We start from the raw sequence: 19,055 nt of genomic DNA, 5'->3' as shown, positions 1-19,055 counted from the left end.
CCCTTCAGAGGAGAAAAGGTCAGAACTGGACTTCACACAGACGCACGCTGCGAGTTTCTCGCATATTGCTGTGCAATGACTAGGGCATTTCAAATAAAGCATTATTGTAATATGCATGCAAAAAAAATTTTTTTTTTCTTCTGTGCATTACATTTCCTCTCTGGTAGCGCCCCCTGCTGTTTGTCCTTCTGTTCCACCTTCTTCTGCATTCAGTGTTGGACTGACATGATCAGTAGCTTCCCTGCTCCCTTCCTACTTTCAATGCCGGTGTTCATTAATGTTCCTCTACTTCTAAATTCATAGATGTGCTATAGCTATAGAGATATATGCTGCATCTCTCTAGACTAGTGGTCCTCATCCAGCTGAATGCCGGCAGTTCTAAAAACTACAACTCCCAGCATACATACTTGCTTTGCTGGTCTTCTAGCTCATAAAAATGAATGGAGATTGCAACAGTTGGAGTGTCATGGGTTGCTGACATCTGCTCTAGTAGGAAAGGCGAAAGAATTTGAGGGTGCATTGTATAATATAATACTATTCATTCGTGGTATCACTGGGGCTGTGTGTGTGGGACTATTTTCTATGCATGGGAGCAATGAGTTAGGGCTCATGCCCACAGCCGTGGTTCCCCTGACCCGTACTGACTGATTCATAGTCATTTATGAGGGAATGTCAGATAACTAGGCTGTCCTATAAGCAGAACCTTACTCAGCCTGTGCACTAACTTCAGATAGGTCAGATACGGCCCTAAGCCCTGACCCTCTACCTAAAGCTATTTCAATTATATTCACATGGAAGGGAAAGAAGTTGAAGATAAAATCATTGACTTCAGGAGAATATAGAAGTTGGGCAGCACCTGGAGGGTTCACTTGTTATCATGTTCACCTATTTCTTATGGTGCCCTGTGTTATGGGTAATGCAGGTCTTGAGAGGTCCTTGCTTTACATTGAAATTTAAGGAGCACCAAAGAGAGGTTCCATGTGGCCTCACACTGAGCATAACTGATCCAAGAGAGAACAGCAGGTTGTCCGGCCGAAATCTCGGAAAGCAGGTTGGATCCCCATGGGATCTGGCGATGAACGGCAGTATCCGGCTAGTTCTGATCCGGTGAGCTTTGGCAGGCAGGTTAATCTCCTGGAACAGCCTGCCAGATCAGTTAAACGGAGGTGTGAACCTACCCTTACCTGGAGTGTTCCTCTAAAGGGGTTGTCCTGGCTTTTACTATTGATGACCTATCCTCAGGATAGGTCATCAATGTCAGATCGTTGGGCATCCAAAACCCGTCACCCCAGCTGATCAGCTGCATGAGGAGACGGCGCGTGCAGTGGTGAAGACCTCTATGGTAAAGACTTCATACAGCTGATCGGCGGGGGTGCTGGGTGTCGGACCCCCACTGATCTGATATTGATGACCTATCCTGAGGATAAGTCATCAATAGTAAAAGCCTGGACAACCCCTTTAAGTTGTTGAAGACCACTATCCATGCATCATTCCGGTAGCCATATGCTTCTTGCACTCCTCTGAGTAGCTAAGAGTAAGAATTGGTTTTGCCATGTCATGGAGCGATTTATCTAGTAATATGGCGGTACTTTGTATAACATAGCAGACGTTATGGCCATATGTTGGTGGTGTATCGTCCTCCAGTCAACAGCACACAACTCGCCAGCCATTTCTAGGTTGCAGTGCTCTTTTACAAAGGTCAACCGTAGAGAACACTGTGCCCAGAACACCATTATTTCGAATGGCGATGTGTGTAAGACGTAGACCTTCTCCCAAGGTACCACTCAAGAACAAGCCGTTTCAGGAATTTAATGCTTCGGTTGTTTTCACTTCAGGACTTGGTGCAAAAGCAGCATTAAGTTCCTGGAATTTCAAGGTCTTTTGGTTTAAAATCTTTGTTCTTTCTTGTAGTCGGTCACAAAAATTTCATTACGCCTTTTCACTTTTGTGGAGATCTATAGGTGTCGTTCTCCATGTGATTTTGTGTTATACCCAAGTGTGAATGACTGGAAACATTTGCTAGTTTGGCCGTAGAGGAATTAAATGTAGCTTCGCTTATAAGCTTCACTAAGTCAGTTGTTTTTTTTAATAATCTGCTCATCTGAATATAACTTTCTGATCTTATTTCTTTCTGATCTGTCCTTAATTATTGGTATGCATCCTTCAAATTTTATTTCTGTTACTTGCAGTACCTCTTTTCACCACTGTGAGCAGTGTCATCTGCTGCAGACAGTGGCCACATGCCGCGATCAGGAGCAGATCAATGGCTGTAACGCAGAGCCACAGCCACGCTGTAATGCTGGCGAGCAGAAAAATCTCTTTTATCCTCCATTGAACCTTTTGTATGCCGCGATCACTGATCGGTGATCAGTGCCAGTATGGTATACATAGGGCGAGTCTGAGGGGTTGACCCCTTAGTTTGCAGCATTTTAAAGTAAGGCTAGATTCACACATGACATATTTGGTGCAGAAATGTAATCACGGAATCCACACTGCATTTTTTTTATAATCAACAGCTCCTTTCTTGTGGAAATGGCGCACAGTTTTGTCGTAGATTTCATTCATTGTTATAAGAAAATTGGTGGGAATGTTTGCACATAATGTAAATTACACAGGGATTTTCAAAATCTCATCGACATGGTGCAGAAATTTTCTGCACGAAAATTGACCTGCGGTGTGAATTTTGAAATCTGCGTCGTGTCAATTATGGATTTTCAGTGCAGATTTTGCCCTTTGCAATTCAAAGGGTGAGATCTGTGGCTAAATTGTGCGAAAATCCTCAAGTAACGCATGCAGATTTTTGTGTGGATTTGGCGCAGAAATACAGCGAAAGCTGCACGGAAAATCCTGATAAACTGCACTACCATGTATCTTGAGGGGGTTGTCCAGTTTCCAATATTGATGACCTATCCTCAGGATAGGTTATCAATATCAAAATGGCGGAGGTCCAACTCCCGGCTCCCCTGCCATTCAGTTGCTTGAAGAGAACGCGGCGCTCTTATGAGCACCATGTTCTCTTCATTGTTTACCTGCTCGCTGTGAACATTTCAGCAGTGAGCAGTGTAATTACAGCTCCTCCGTCCCTTTCACTTGAAGGGGAGGAAGCATTTGTAGTCCCTCGAGGAGCTGTACTTACACTGCTCACCCCTTAAATGTTGACAGCGAGCACGTAAACAGTGAAGAGAATATAGAGCTCATAGGAGCACTGCGTTCTCTTCAAACAACTGATCGACAGGGGAGCCGGGATAAGCGAAAAATTCAATTTGGCTGCTTCACCGAATTTCACAAAGAAATTTGATTTGTGATGAATTACTTTGTCACAAAGCGCATTTCTTTGTATGTAGCGTGCGCCACTCAGATGCGGCGTTCATCGCTGATCGCGGCATTGAGGCTACCTTTTAGGCTTTTCAGGGGTTACTCATGGTAAAAAAAACTAATAAACTCACCATCGCGGCCATCTAGATTGAAGACACCATCATCACACTGGTTGGGCATGGTGACTTCATCACTGATGATGAGATTTTGAGCGGTATCTTCAGTCAGGATGACTACGACAGCCTCTTTGCATGCAAATAGATGAGTATGTTTTTGTTTTTTTTACCTCCATTTCAGAGAAAATTTATTCTCTACCACAAAATGCGAGGAAATTCGGCTTCGCGGCGAATCAAATTTTCCCTGAAATTTGGATCAAAGTCAATTCATTTGACTTCGATTCACTCAACACTATTGATAGCCTATCCTGAGGATAGATCATCAATATCGGAAACCAGACGACCTCTTTGGTTCTGCAGTATAATTTTTACACTCTGTGTGAACCTAGTCAGAAGACTTATTTTTTTTCCACATGCCCAAGATTAGGTCAATTATCGGGAACAAACCATGTAAATGTGTGCCCCATCTTACGACATATAAGTCAAATGGCCCACATAATATCACTTGTGGTAGAGCACCGTCCGTCCTGTATGAACAGAGATGTGGTGCCGACAAAGAATGAGTCTGTATGGGGGCCGAACGGTTGTTTTATTGATCGTTCGTCCCCCTACAAACAGGGTGGGTGCTGCATGTTGATGCAACTAAACGAGCGGGCAATGATCGGGAATGAACAGTTAGTCCGTGCAAATGAGCACTTTATTGGCTTGAACAGAGGTCAGGCTCTTTGAAGACCACCTGTCAATAGATTACCGATACAACGTCATAGCTATGTATGTAAAACCACAGCTAACGCACCGTAATACGACAATGTGTTGTGCCAAATGACTGACTCATCTGTACTGTATCTGAGAGATTCAGCTCCGCTACATGTGTTCATAAACCTCAGGAAATATTGAACTTATGCAATGTAAGTTATTCTTTAGTGGTACGTGTTAGCTCCTCTGGCAGGGGGGCTGTAATTGCTCCGTGTGCCGAACGCCGCAGAGGTTAAGGTCACATGTTTGACAGCGATCGTCTTTCAATAGAGAACCTACTTATCACACGAGGAAATCCATGTCTGCCAATATCCCTCTCTGAACCCAGCCCTTAGGCACCGTGGACCCCGCAGCACCTTAATTAAGCCAAGTTCTTTGTCAATTTCGGGAGAACATCCCGAAAGTCTTTGACTAAGCAATTAAACTTTTGTTGTTTTTTTTTTTTTTCCTCTCTCCCTTTTTCGAGCGTGACAACTATAAACTTTTTTTGTCGATTTTCGCAGCCTTTCTAGAAACCATCAAATTCCGTTCATTTTTGCTGATTTGTAACCTTCTGTTTTTATTATGATTATTATTTTAAACCGGCATTTATCTCCTTTTTAATGTCCGTTTCTTGCCAGGTCACATTAAGACAATTTTTTAATTTTATTTTTTATTTTTTTTAAAGCGGCACAAAAATCCCCTCCTGTATTTTCTCGTCGTGCATCATAATTTCTAATCACTGTGGTGGATTTCCGTCTGCTAATTCCAGATATTTGCTAAGTACATTAAACGACGCAATTATACATTTTTTTGCCTTTCTCCGTTTAATAGGGAACATATGGTTTCTTCATCAATCTTGCAAACCGCACTTAATTTTTGAATGCTTCTATTTGAAGTGGTGCACGGCACACAACAACGAATGGGTCCCCGGAGTGTGTGCGAGAAACGGCAGGAGTTTGCTCGGTAAATTTAGAATAATCCAGTTAACCCAGTTAATTCAACAGTAAATTTTCTGCATGTCTATACAGTAGCGATCCAAGCGAGATCCAAGGGTGTCTTTATACACCTGTCTCAGCAATGAGCATTTTCTACAAGCGTTGTTGCAACTCAGCATTCCCGAGACCAAGCTTTGCAGGGAATTTTACTTTTATGAGGGGCTAAAAAAAAAAAAAGACAGCAATAAGCGAGGAACAGTTACATCTCCACTTATTGAGAACATCAGTTTATGATGAGAAATAGCACGTGGGTTCTTCTAGGCGCTTGGAGGAGCGGGAGATGTCTTCTCGCTTCCACACTCATTTTGTAATCGGTTCTCTGTAGGTGACATTTAGGGCAATGTGCAACTTTTTAATGTACCCTCCTCGTGATTAGGCTGACCTGGGAGAAGGTGGGCCTCTTGAGGGTCATTTAAGGAGAGGGTGCAATTTATAGATGTAAGGAAGAATGCAAAAAAAAAAAGAAGAAAAAGTTGCAAGAGTGCGGAATTGCGTGCGGAGAGTCCGCACCTTGTACAGTTGGAACGAAAGTGGATAATACTTTCAGAAATCTCATCCATGTTCCGCTGAGAATTTCCACACCGGACTCTGCACATAACTCAGTGCACGGTGCCGATTTGAGATCCAAAGCATGTCCGTTTTTTTGTTACGGGGGTCTGCTGCAGAGGGGTGAAATATGAGCCAAATCCACACTATTTGGTGTGGATTTTCGACCAGATGCGTTGACTGTACCTTAAAGGAGGAGTTCTACAGTACCTTGGAGCCAACAACCCCTCATACCCGGAAAGTGGCTTGGTACCGTGACCACTGTGGCCAATCACAAGTCCACAAGTACCGGCTTGACCGGTATAACCCTGCTGTGACTGCTGAGGCCTGTGACAGGACCAGTCAGCTTCCTAATCCTGCAGGAACCAGGAACGGAGCAGTGGCCGGACCTCGGACCAGTGAATGGGGTTTTTAATGTTCAAGGGATCACGGCCCCTACGGGTTGTCGGCTCCAAATCCCCATAACCCGTTTAACACAGGAGTGGCAAAACTTTACATACCTGCATGAACCTTACACCCACAGCCAAACAAACTTTAATTTGGGTCAAAGAAAGATTGGACATGTTAGATGTTCAACATGTGTGATCCCTTGTTCTCCTGGAAAGGTGTCTGATGGCAGCGTAGGGCTCTATTAGGATACTTTCACACTGGCAGAGGAGCTCAATACCGCAATTAAACAGATCCGTTTTGATTTTGCACATCAGGATGCATCAGTACCGTTAGGATGCGGTTCTGTGAAATCAAAACGGATCACTAAATACATTGAAAGTCAATGGATGTTGGATCCGTTTTTAAGCTCCTAAAAAATCAGAGCCGTCACTAGCGTGCGGCGGTTTTGTGTCCGGTCATAAAACGGAATGCTGCTGGAACAGAAGACATCCTTATGCATACGGAACGGATTTCCATTCAGAATGCATGAGGACTAAACAGAAAAGTTTTTTTTCTCAATACCGGAAAACAGCAGCGCAAATGTGAAAGTAGTCTTACACCAAAAGCTTATCTGACAGATTTCTGACCGATCATTGGTCAGGTGGCCTGTTCCACAGACAGATCATTGGTCTGATATCTGTCGGTGTAACACAGCCCACCTCTCCCTATTAAGCTAAACATGCATGGCTGATTTTGAGCATGTTTATGGAAAAGTCAGGAGAAATTGGGGCCAGTCTGGGACAATGTCTCTTGAATAAGCGTGTTTTTCACCCTCTCGCCAGTTTTAGGGTCTGCTTAATGGGCACACGCCTTCCTTCGTTTGTCCTTTTAAGATTTTTTTTTTTTACTTTTTAGTGCTGAATTTTCAGTGATGCGTCCTTTAAATTACCGTATGTGACTTCCCAGCTCTAACTCCTAATAGTGTCTGTCCTAGTCCAGGGTGGGGTAAAGCGGCAGATGTTTTGGTGCTTCTTGTGCAAATGTCCAACTCGTTGCTTCAGTCCTGAAATGAGTTTGTCCTCCAGCAAAAGCTGGCGCTGGTACGTTGCTTCCCAATAGGGCTGCACGATATGGGAATTTTGTGCGATTGCGATTAGGGCCCTAAAAATTGCGATAACGATGTGCGATGCGATATTTTAAGGGAATTGTGCTAGACGTCTATTTGCTTGGATTTTCCCATAAGAGCCGCTGACGCGGCTGGGTATGACATAGTTATGGGGGCTCTGTGGATGGCGCTGTTATGTGGGGGATCTGTGGATGACGCTGTTATGTGGGGGATCTGTGGAGGACACTGTTATGTGGGGGATCTGTGGAGGACGCCGTTATGTGGGGGATCTGTGGAGGACGCCGTTATGTGGGGGATCTGTGGATGACGCTGTTATGTGGGGGACCTGCGGAGGACGCTGTTATGTGGGAGATCTGTGGAGGGCGCTGTTATGTGGGGGATCTGTGGATGGCGCTGTTATGTGGGGGATCTGTGGAGGACGCTGTTATGTGGGAGATCTGTGGAGGACGCTGTTATGTGGGAGATCTGTGGAGGACGCTGTTATGGGGGATCTGTGGAGGTGTAGATCTGTGGATGATGCTGTTATGGGGGATATGTGGAGGACGCTGTTATGTGGGAGATCTGTGGAGGACACTGTTATGGGGGATCTGCGGAGGACACTGTTATGGGGGACCTGCGGAGGACACTGTTATGGGGGACCTGCGGAGGACACTGTTATGGGGGACCTGCGGAGGACACTGTTATGGGGGACCTGCGGAGGACACTGTTATGGGGGACCTGCGGAGGACACTGTTATGGGGGACCTGCGGAGGGCACTGTTATGGGGGACCTGCGGAGGGCACTGTTATGGGGGACCTGCGGAGGGCACTGTTATGGGGGACCTGCGGAGGGCACTGTTATGGGGGACCTGCGGAGGGCACTGTTATGGGGGACCTGCGGAGGGCACTGTTATGGGGGACCTGCGGAGGGCACTGTTATGGGGGACCTGCGGAGGGCACTGTTATGGGGGACCTGCGGAGGGCACTGTTATGGGGGACCTGCGGAGGGCACTGTTATGGGGGACCTGCGGAGGGCACTGTTATGGGGGACCTGCGGAGGGCACTGTTATGGGGGACCTGCGGAGGGCACTGTTATAGGGGATGTGTGCTATGACACATGGGGCCACGAGGGGGGCCAGCATAAGACACACATATAGCATCTTATGCTGGTCCCCCTCATGGCCCCATGTGTCCCTTCATGTGTTAACTCTCCTATTCATAAAATGGCCAGCCTCTGTACTTTCACTATGAATGCACTCACACTGCAGAGAGCGGCAGAGAGCGAGCCGGCCGGCGCGTGACTGACGTCACTGGCACGCTCCTCCCACTTAATTCAGGAAGCAGGAGCGTGACTAAGTGACATCAGTCCCGCGCCGGCCGGCTGCCTCGCTCGCTCCCGCTCGTCGCTGCAGTGCATGCATTCATTGTGAAAGTAAGTACAGAGGCTGTAATAGGACAGAGGACTTTTTTTTTTATCAATAGGGGCCCCTTCATATATAATAATCGCGGCATTTTCGGCTCGGCCGAATCGCCAAACCGCATTTGCCGATTATCGCGATTCGATTACTTTTGCGATATATCGTGCAGCCCTACTTCCCAACTTAAATTATCTCCCAGGGGTGAAGAAATGTTATATATTTTAGATTTCTTTATTGCTTGTTTGTTGGTTGCATCCATGAGACGTTCTTCTGCTGGGATTGGCGCCATGTTCATTTGTTCTAACAATGGTTTCCTAAGTGGTGGAGCAAACTGATTCTGATTTTGCTTTCGACCTTACAGGATTTGAGACCGCTCGTTCCTTGGCTCTTCACGGGGCACTGGTAATCCTGGCATGCAGGAACCTCCAAAAGGCGAATGAAGCCAAGCGTCAGATAATAGATGAATGGGTAAGTCAAGATATTTCCATACAAACAATACATTATGAAAGTGCGTACCGCCGATGTTGGTACTGAAGTCCAGTATGTAGCAGTGTGTATTCTATAAGATGAGTTCACGCCTGAGCCATTGTTTCCGCACCTCAGAGCTCAGGCACTTAACAGCTCCTCTACATACAGAGGTTTCTCTGCAATGAGGCCATGGATTAACTAATAAAAGTTACAGCGTTATAGCAATGAGCAAGCTTTTACTAGGTATGGTGCTTGGTTGTTTTGTCTTTCTGGGAAGAGGTTCCCTTTAAGAGCTTCCTGTTTTAGAGGTCCTATCTTTCTATATTAAGCCATAATGAAATGAAAATGTAGACAGAGAAGAGCCATGTCAGTCTTTGATCTCCTCTGGTCTACAAATACCAGTTATAGCAGTGGAGACCTAATGTGTGGGATGTGTTGCATCGTGAGGCCCTCAGCCAGTCACCAAAGGAGCAAAAAAAAAAAAGACTGCCCTTACTAGATATCCCAAGTCTATAGGTCTTCTGCTTGTAAATGGAGGTCATACAACTTTACATCTGGTGGGATAACACCTCTGGACCCTGACCTATTGGGATGCAGTGGCGGTTTCTGTAGCTCCCATAGACATTCCTTAAGATAATCATTCTACATCTGGCCTAAAGTGAATCGGGGGACTTCTAATTTTTCAATATGGGGTTATGTCAGGCTCCGCCAGGTGTGAGAGACTATTGGCAAGATGGTTGCCCATGTCTATAGAAGGTGCGGAATAGGGCTGCAGATGTCGATTATTTTAGTAATCAAGTATTCTACTGAATAATCCAACAATTAATCGAGTAATAAGAAAAAAACTAATTAAAAGAATGTTTTCTATAAAAACTCATCGGCCCCCCCCCATCCCACCATCAGTCCTTAGCACCATCAACCCCCCTCCATGACATCAGCTCCCCTCCCAGTGGTGGCCGGCGGGAGACCGCGAGGCAGTGAGTAATAGCAAGTGCTTCACTCACGCTCCATGGTCACATGGTACAAACGAATCCTCGATACAAAAAATTTGCATCGAGTATTTTTTGTGTCAAGTTACTTGATTGATTCTAGTAATCATTTCAGCCCTAGTGGGGAAGCCTCTAGATACAAATGCCAAATGAGTTTTTGAAATATTTTTTAAAATTTCTAAACTTTGATTTTTTTTTTTCTTGACCTTTATTCCTTTTATGTGGTGCCGGTGTCGGTTGCTTCCCATCAGGTTGTATTTTGCTTTTCTATGCCGTCCCTCCTTCTCCTGCAAACCATTCAGCACTGAAAGGGTGGGCCGTTCCTGTAGCTGAGCTGCGCCAAGATCTGTTCAGGCAGCAGGTGGCTCTCGTATCTCATCCACGTTCTCCCAGGCCTCCAGCATTAAGTGGCAGCATATTGTGTCTATAAGTACTTTTCAAAACCCTGCCATTTGCCACTTCTAAGGGATTTGTTTCCTCTCTCTTTAGGAAAACAGTTTCGCATGTCCACCGATTAACTGAGACAAAGCCGTCAGTGATTTTTTATTTATTTTATTTTATTCTTTTTTTTTTTTTTATGGCTTTGTAGTTGTTTATTGAGAGGGGCTAATTAACTTTGATTATTGTGCTAATATTATGGCACTTTGACAGTTCTTCAGATTTTCGAGCTTGCGAAAATAAACAAATGAAATGCAGGTGCTGGAGCAGAAAGAATAAGTTATTACTGAACTTTGATTACTCGCTCTATATATCGCCAGGAGAAAATCGGTTGATTAATTACAGGATGTCGCAAATTTTCTTTGCATTCCATGAGGGGGAAGAAAAAGTTTTCTTCTCGAAACCTCTTTGTACCTATTGGGATAGAAATGATCTGATGTCGTATGCCTCCGTGTATCAAATAGACAAAAAGAAATTGCTATGATTTTTTAATTTTTTATTCTATGCACGTCATAGTGAATGGCATATATCATAGAGATGTTATATGTGGGGGACGGGGGGGGCTCATTGCTGACCAGTGAGTCTTCCATCCACGATGGTCTTTCATGACTCCAAGTCATAGACTACAGGGGAGTCTCTTTTAAATGAAGCCATTTTAAAAAAAAATTAAAATTATGTACAGGATTATGGGGGCGGCCATCTTGGCTGAGCCGCGCCTCTGTTCTGTCAGAAGCAGTTCAGAGATGTGCTTTACAGCAGTCACAAGGACCATAGGAACCTGTAGACTGGAGAGAACGCATTGAATTCCTATGGAAGTGTTTTGTGTTTCTTCTATGACCTGGGGGAGCTCATAAGTTGGGACCATTACCTATTGTGAATGGTTGATCCTGGCTGATCTACACACACACAGGTGTTACCTTACATTACAGTCTTATCTTTGATGATGATAACATGACTGCTTGAAAAGTAGAACTGGAAGTATCGGCTTCTTGTGAGGCTCAATGGTCAGTGTAAAAACTGCAGGATTTCAAGTACTTTTTGAATAGCAATGGTGACGAGACTATTACAGGTAGATATAATTTAAAAAAAAACTTGATTTAAAGTAGATCAATTCCAATAACTCGCTGTATGTAACAATAATAACCTATGGACCCACCACACTTGCCATTATTTTTTATTATTTTTTATTATTATTATTATTATTTACAAAAGCAGCAAAAACATATATATTTATGCTTATATTAATTTTTATGTGTGTATACAGTATATATTTATATATTTTTTAAAATTTTTAAATATACAGTATATTTATATATATATATATTTTGATAGTTTGTGTCTATGTGTGTGTATAGATATATATAGACATTCTCGTTTGTGGGGGACATATAAAAATGCAATTATTTTAGGTGTCTTACTGCTTCAAAATTATTATTTTCCTTTAAAAAAAAAAATGAAGAAACAATTTCAATATCCTGGGAACGTCTGTAAATAAAATGATGTGACCGCTAGTGAGGAATGGTCAGTTTTAGAGAGGAGCGAATTTCATGTTATGAAATTCGTTCACGCTTCCTTTGGTGGTAAAAGTAGAATTGCGTTATGGATTCCGTTACCACGGACCATAACGCAATTCTATGCTGGAATGCCTTTAGAGGCATTCCGTTAATTATTCCATCATAATAGAATTCCATGGCCTGCATAATGGATCCGTCCGGTTTCCGTTATGCAGGAGAGTCCTCTCCTAATCCTGAGTCCTCCCCTGCGTAACGGAAACGGATCCGTTATGCAGGCCATAGAATTCTATTATGACGGAATAATTAACGGAATGCCTCTAAAGGCGTTATGGTCCGTGGTAACGAAATTTATAACGCAATTCTACTTTTACCACCAAACAAAGCGGGAACGAATTTCAAAATATGAAAGTCGCTCATCTCTACCCAATTTCTTTTAATAAGTGGCAATTTCAGACGATTGTGTCAATCTATCGATCTCAAATCAGATGATTGCATTCTCCACCTCTATTCTGTAAAATATAGATTTCATTTATGTTAACAGAACAACATTTTTTTTCTTTTATTTTCCCCATATGATTACGGAAGGAGAAAGGAAAATCCCGACTGACTTTTTTTTCCCTCTAATGCAAGAAGTCATTTTTTGACATTATCTCGCTTTAAAGATTTTAAAGGAAGAAGGATCATAAATATATCTATACAGAAGGATTTATAACTCGTAGCCAAAGGTAGAGAAAAACAAATCGCCAGTCTCCTCTTTCCGATCAGTTGCGGAGTTCGATTCCAGTCCCAGCCAACTCGCCCCTCCTTCGTCGGCGGCGGCACACTCATTGCATGTCTGTGGGGGCGATTACAGCAAAAGATCCATGTTACACCCCAAGCTTTTTGGTGCCGTCTGTTTCCTTATTTTTTTGTTCATGCATGATCGAGCCTAATATCGGGTTTTCAGCTTTGTTTGATTTCTTGTACCCTGAAAAGAAGGAAATTACAACAGTAAAACTGTGATTTGTTTTAATCAGAAGGATATTGTCTAACATAAATCTCATTTTGAGCTGTAGAAAAGCCCTCGAGCAGCTCAGGGAGGAAAAAAATAAAAATATCAATACTTTGTAAAGTAGGACTGATCGCTCCAATACGGAACTTTAATTGACTTTAAGGCTTAATGAAAAACAGGGTCCTGTATGTGTAGACGCGGCTCCATCAGGAAACGATGGAATCTTCGTAAAGCAATCAGAAGCAGTAATTGAATAATATGGGTTTAGGAGGTGAACAATTTGCTTATGGTTATTGGTAGATTATATGGATATCATGGGAGTGCTTGTTGTTTCTCAGATAGAGTATGTTACTTAGTAGGGCAAATGTATGTAGGCAGCAAGTGTAATATTTGATATGATTTACCTGTGACCGGTGGCCCATAGCAAGGATCGAACCAGGACAGAAGGATTTCTGCCTAAACCCTTTTCAATGACCCTTGGTCCATTTTTCCACTGCCTCAATTGCTAAAAGTTGTTTTTTTCGAGGGTAGAGTCCTGACCAAGTTTTCACCCCCAGTAGAAGAGGAGATAATCCCAACTAAGACTGGGCCCCCTCTTGCCCTGTGCCCCATAGCAGTCGCATCGTCTACCGCTATGGTAGTTACACCCCTGCCTGTGATTAATAAGGCACATTTACCCCTATAAAAAAAATAAGAGGGGGTTGTGCCGCGAAACGTATTCTCCATTTTTTAAGCCAGAACCTGGATCTGAATACTTTTGTAATGGCATGCAATTAAAGCCACTGAGCCAGTCAATAAAATGTATCTGTAGAGCGCCACCTGCTGTTTGTTCTTTTCCTTATTTCCTGTCCACCTCACTGAGGCGGTCGTACACGCTCAGTTTAAATCTTCAACTGCCACCAGCCACATCTTCTGTTAAAAGCTGTGTCTGGTACAGGCAAAGAGCTACAGCAGAAAGGACTCGCCCCCTGAGCCGCCAGCCTGAAGAGAATCTAGCCGAACAATTTGAGTAATGTGGAGCAATGAATGGTGGGATCTCTGGATCCAAGGCTGGTTCTAGCTTTATTAGAGATTGTCATGTACTGTATGATGTCTGATTTTCATTTTTTACATCAGTCATGGCATAACCCCTTTTGAAATGGCAAGCATTTGGCCACCATTACCGCTTCCTGGAAAATGTACAGGCCACTCTTCTTAGAAGATATCGGTTCCACCTAGCCTTGTCAAGTATGCATTCATCACTGGTATATTACTGCATAAATAAGTAGATCTTGTAAGTACATTGAAAACTTGGTGAGACCTAGGACGGCAGCTGTAAGATTTGCATTAAGTTGTATTCACACTTTTGTGAAACGCGTTTATGTTTATGAAGGACTCAGCTGTGTACCCCTATCTTAAGGGCAAATGATACTTGTTTCATGACAGCTGAATAGAGTTGGAGGCGTATTGTCTGCCACTCACATTGCTGTTCTAACACCTCTCCTGAGGCAGTTTCATAATCACACCTAATCAACATCATGTCTCTGTGAGGTCCTTGACCTTATGTTGATTATGATAAAACAGATTATGCTGACTGAAGCATGAGTCACCAGTATTTTATGCCAGATATTTCTGGTATATTCTTTTGAAGACGTTTCGCTAGTCATTCGACTTTTGCTGTGGCCTTTTACTTCTTGTAGATTTTGTAAAGACTTTTGCCTGCTGTAACTCTTGTTAAAGAGGTTATCCAACCTTTTTTTCATACCTGTGGCCCGTGCCTTGGTGGTGATCATACTTACCTGGTTCCTTGTGCTGGGTTCCGGCTCCATCTCTTGCTCTGGGGCTTCCGTGTCTCTCAGCATCAACATCATGTTGACAGGGGGCACGTAACCACTGCAGCCAATCACCGGCCGCAGTGGTGACCTGTCACATGTATGTCTGGTTGCACACAGGAGCCCAATGATGCAGGACAGCTGTGCTTACCACTAAGCCACCACATTGCCTATCAAAAGGGCTGTCCAGCTTCATGAATAAAAAAAAGTGGGAATGGAGACTAGCAGAAGACTATGGAAGCACCAACACTGTTGTCAGACGTTTATTTTATTTTTTTGGTTGACTTCCAGAATTTGCTTACTCTCCGTTTGAGGACACGTCTTTTGCTAAGTAATGACTGCATTTCATGGAACTATTTGTCAACATATGTGTTTTATGGCATCGTATGTGTATTCCCAAGTTTACATTAAATTAAAAATAGAAGATAATAGACCATACATATTGAACAAACAAGTGGTGGTGTGCTGCTGATGGTTTACAAACACAGTGACCTGTTTACTTGAGAGTTTGGACTTGTGTGCATTCTTTAAGACTATTCCATAGAGCTATCCAGAGAAAAAGGTTCTTTAAAGGGGTTTTCCAGGAGTTCAATATTGATGGCCTATCCTCAAGGTAGGGCTTCAGTGTCAGATTGTTTGGGGTCTGACTCCCACCACCCCAGCCAATCAGCTGTTTAAATAAGCTGCGGTCTTTTCCTAGGGCAGTGACGTCACATTCATCGATAACATGGCTCATTTGCAGCTCAGTCTCATTCAAGTTAATGGGCCTGGGCTGCAATACTAATCACAGCCACTATGCAATGTACGGCGCTGTGCTTGGTACGCTGTGAGGAGGCTGCAGTGCTCACCACCTAGGTTTCTTCAAGCAGCTGATTGGCAGGCTTGAGGGGGGGCTGGGGGCTTTAGTCGGACCCCCACCGATCACATATTGGTGACTTTATCCTGAGGCTAGGCCATCAATATCGAACTCCACACTCCCTCCTGACTGGACCGATCATTGTGTCCCTGACATCATCTTTCAGGGAAGAGTCGGGAGCTCCCCACACACATTAGACTGTCGGCAGAACCCGCTGTTCTTGGCAATTTCTGCCAATAAAAGAGTTATGGCTAGCTTAAGGCTCTGTTTTAGGTCCTAAGGATACGTCATTAATGTCGTTTCCTGGAAAACCCCTATAAGATATAAAAAGATTTAGATACCTTAGGCACTCCAGCTGCTGTGAAACTACAACTCCCAGTATGCACCAGGGCTGTGGAGTCGGAGTCGAGGAGTCGGAGTCGGGGGAAATTTTGGGTACCTGGTGTCGGAGTCGGAGTCGGAATGTATAAAATACATTCGCATATTAATACAGAGGAGTCGGGGAGTCTGAGTCGGAAGTACATAAAACTGAGGAGTCTGAGTCGGAACATTTATCTACCGACTCCACAGCCCTGGTATGCACACTAGCTCGGCTGTTCTTGTCACTCCCACAGAAGTGAATGGTCGGAGCATTCTGGGAATTGTCCTTTCAGAACAGCTGTAGAGCCGGAAGTTGCCGATCTCTGAGGTATACCCAGGTCTGTGGAGTTGTGAGCCAAAGTTCTGACTCCGACTCCGTCATAAATTGTCAATGATTTAGTAATGACAAATTTACGGTGATAAAATGGTGACATCAATTTTTTTTTCTTATTTTCATGTGAGTAATCAGGCTACTTGACAGAACATAAAACATTTATTGGAATCCAATTTCTGAAATTCCTGACTTTTTCTAAATTACTGTAAGTAAATATGCAATGTACTATACATTTAATAACTGGAAACAGTTATTCACTTCATAATTTTAAGAAATGTATGAATTTGTCCTCAGAAAAAGTCAGAAAATCTATGTGTACTGTATTTTTCGCACTATAAGACCCACCCGCCCATAAGACGCACCTTTTTTTAGGTTTTAGAGGAGGAAAAAAAAAGATGTCATTAGACCGCAGATCATAACCCCACTCAGACCTCCAATGTTAATCAATTTTCAGCTCAGACCCCCAGTGTTAATCAGACCTCAATTCAGAGCCCCAAGCAGGCCTCAGATCAGACCCCAAATGTTAATAAGACCTTAGATCCGACCCCCAATCAGACCTCCAGTGTTAGACTAAATGGACCTTAAATCAGTCCCCAGTGTTAATCAGCCCCCCAAATGGACCTCAGATCAGACTCCCAATGTTAGACTGCAGCTCAGACCTTCCAAAAGACCTAACATCAGACCCCCAATGTTAATTAGACCTCAGATCAGGCCCCCAATGTTAATTAGACAGCAGCTCAGACCCCCAAAATTGCCTCGGATCAGACAAAAATAAATAAATAAATCAACTCGCCTGTTCTGGACGCCGCAGCTGCCCCTGAGATCCAGCGCTCTTTCTGCCACTCTGTGCTGTGACCTGAATTCACACAACGTGATGTCACAGAGCGCACCTATGTCCTCACACGGTGCCAGCAGAAGACGACCAGGGAGTGGTGAGTACAGCCAGCACAAAGAGTGCTGAATTCAATACTCCCCTAGTCCTACTGTACTAATGAAGGCTTCCATGATGGAAGCTTTCATTAGTATTCATGCTATAAGAAGCACTACCATTTTTCCACCACTTTTGGGTGAAAAAAGTGTGTCTTATAGGGCGAAATACGATATGCACTGGAAATGCAGAGAATCATGTGCAAGTCTAAATGGGATTAAAAGAAACGTAAAAAGTAGCTGTTGTATTCATTGCGGTCATAACAGGGTTGTCCAGGAATAAATACATTTTAACGGGTGCCTGCAGTCTGCCTCGGCTATGGAAAGAATCATACTTACCGGCTCTCCGCGGCTCCTGTCCTGCGCACTGGCTCCCGTTTGTCCATCTTCCGGTCCACAGCTTGTTTTCTTCTTCTCCACCATGGACATGATCATCTGCTCCGCTGCAGCCAATGACTGGTCTCCACAATAGACACATCACCACTGAAGCCAGTTATTGATCATGCCCGTGCTGGGGAGGAGGTAAACAAGCTGTGAACTTGAAGATGGATAAACTAGAGCCTGAACGCGGGTAGGCAAGTATGATTCATTCCATAGCAGAGGCAGCCTGCAGGGAACCTGTGAAAAGTTTCTTATTACCCAACAACCCCTTTAATGCTGTCATCTTGTTCTGTCTAGCAGTTCTGTGATGACTGCAGGCATAGCCAATAGTGAACTTCTTCCTCTGGTCTTTAGAGGATGAACTTAGTAATGCGCATGTTTCAGTCCTTAGAGTAGCATGAAGATTCCTAGTAGAAGGGACAGGAGAGGTGAGAACTGATTATCTATCACCACTAGGACACCCTGCTTATCACTGTTTTTGATAAATAGAGGCCTTAGAGGGATAGATTATAAAATAGGTTTGATTAATATTTCTAAACTTTTTCCAATTTTATAGTAAAGTTAATACATTATCTACACACGGCTGTCCGCAATCCGGAAGGAGCAAAAAAATTGCAAAAAAATAGAACATGTCTACCTTGAGTAAAGCTGAAAGAGGCCCATAACAGCTGAAGGTGCACAGTGCTTTAAAGGCTAAGGACACCTTTGGGGGCATTCTTTTAATGATTGCATTCGGCTTATTTTGCGGTAAAATCTGTGGTCTTTATTAAAAATTTTCAACCATTTTTTTTCTACAGATTTTACAGATTAGGCAGGCTCTTTTCTTCTTATTGAATCTATAAGAGCGCTGCTCTGTCAGCTCAATATGTAGCCCTTATCTCGGAGCTCCCGACAGCTCATAAACACTGATAAGAATTTAGCTATAATGACTGTTTATGAGCTGTCAGGAGTTCAGAGATGAATGCTACAGATTGAGCCGACACAGCAGTTCTCTGACAGGTTCAATCAAAAGCCTGGTAGTCTGAAAATGCACAGAAACTGTAGAAGAAAACTGTTTACAAAGACCAATTGAAAAATAGATTTTAACCCAAATGAACAGAATGTTCAAGCAGTCGGTAGGATTCTAAGCCCCTAGACCTGTGATGGCTAACCTCCGGCACTCCAGCTGTGGTAAAGCTACGACTCCCAAGATTTACACTTGCTTGGCTGTTCTCAGAACTCCTTAGAGATGAATGGAGCATGCCGGGAGTTGTAGTTTCACCACAGCTGGAGTGCCGGAGGTTAGCTATCCCTGCCCTAGACCATCACCAGTGTGATCTTCTGGAATATTTGTGCAATCACTCAGAAAAGAGAATTGTGCGGTTTTTCAATTAGAGTGCAATCCC

At 43.6% G+C, this 19,055-nt stretch overlaps 1 protein-coding gene across 1 annotated transcript in view; it reads left to right on the top strand.

Annotated features, from left to right (window-relative positions):
- The window catches only part of WWOX (WW domain containing oxidoreductase), an 874,649-nt gene that overhangs the window by 53,195 nt on the left and 802,399 nt on the right, over positions 1–19,055 (top strand). The window contains exon 6 of the mRNA XM_040410064.1: positions 8,963–9,069. Within this exon, the coding sequence (XP_040265998.1) occupies positions 8,963–9,069 (107 nt within the window). The remainder of the gene's footprint in view (positions 1–8,962; positions 9,070–19,055) is intronic.

The sequence above is a fragment of the Bufo bufo genome, chromosome 10 (assembly GCF_905171765.1).
Source record: "Bufo bufo chromosome 10, aBufBuf1.1, whole genome shotgun sequence".
NCBI lineage: Eukaryota > Metazoa > Chordata > Amphibia > Anura > Bufonidae > Bufo > Bufo bufo.
Note: the sequence above shows the minus strand (reverse complement) of the source record. Positions and strands in the feature narration are given on the sequence as shown.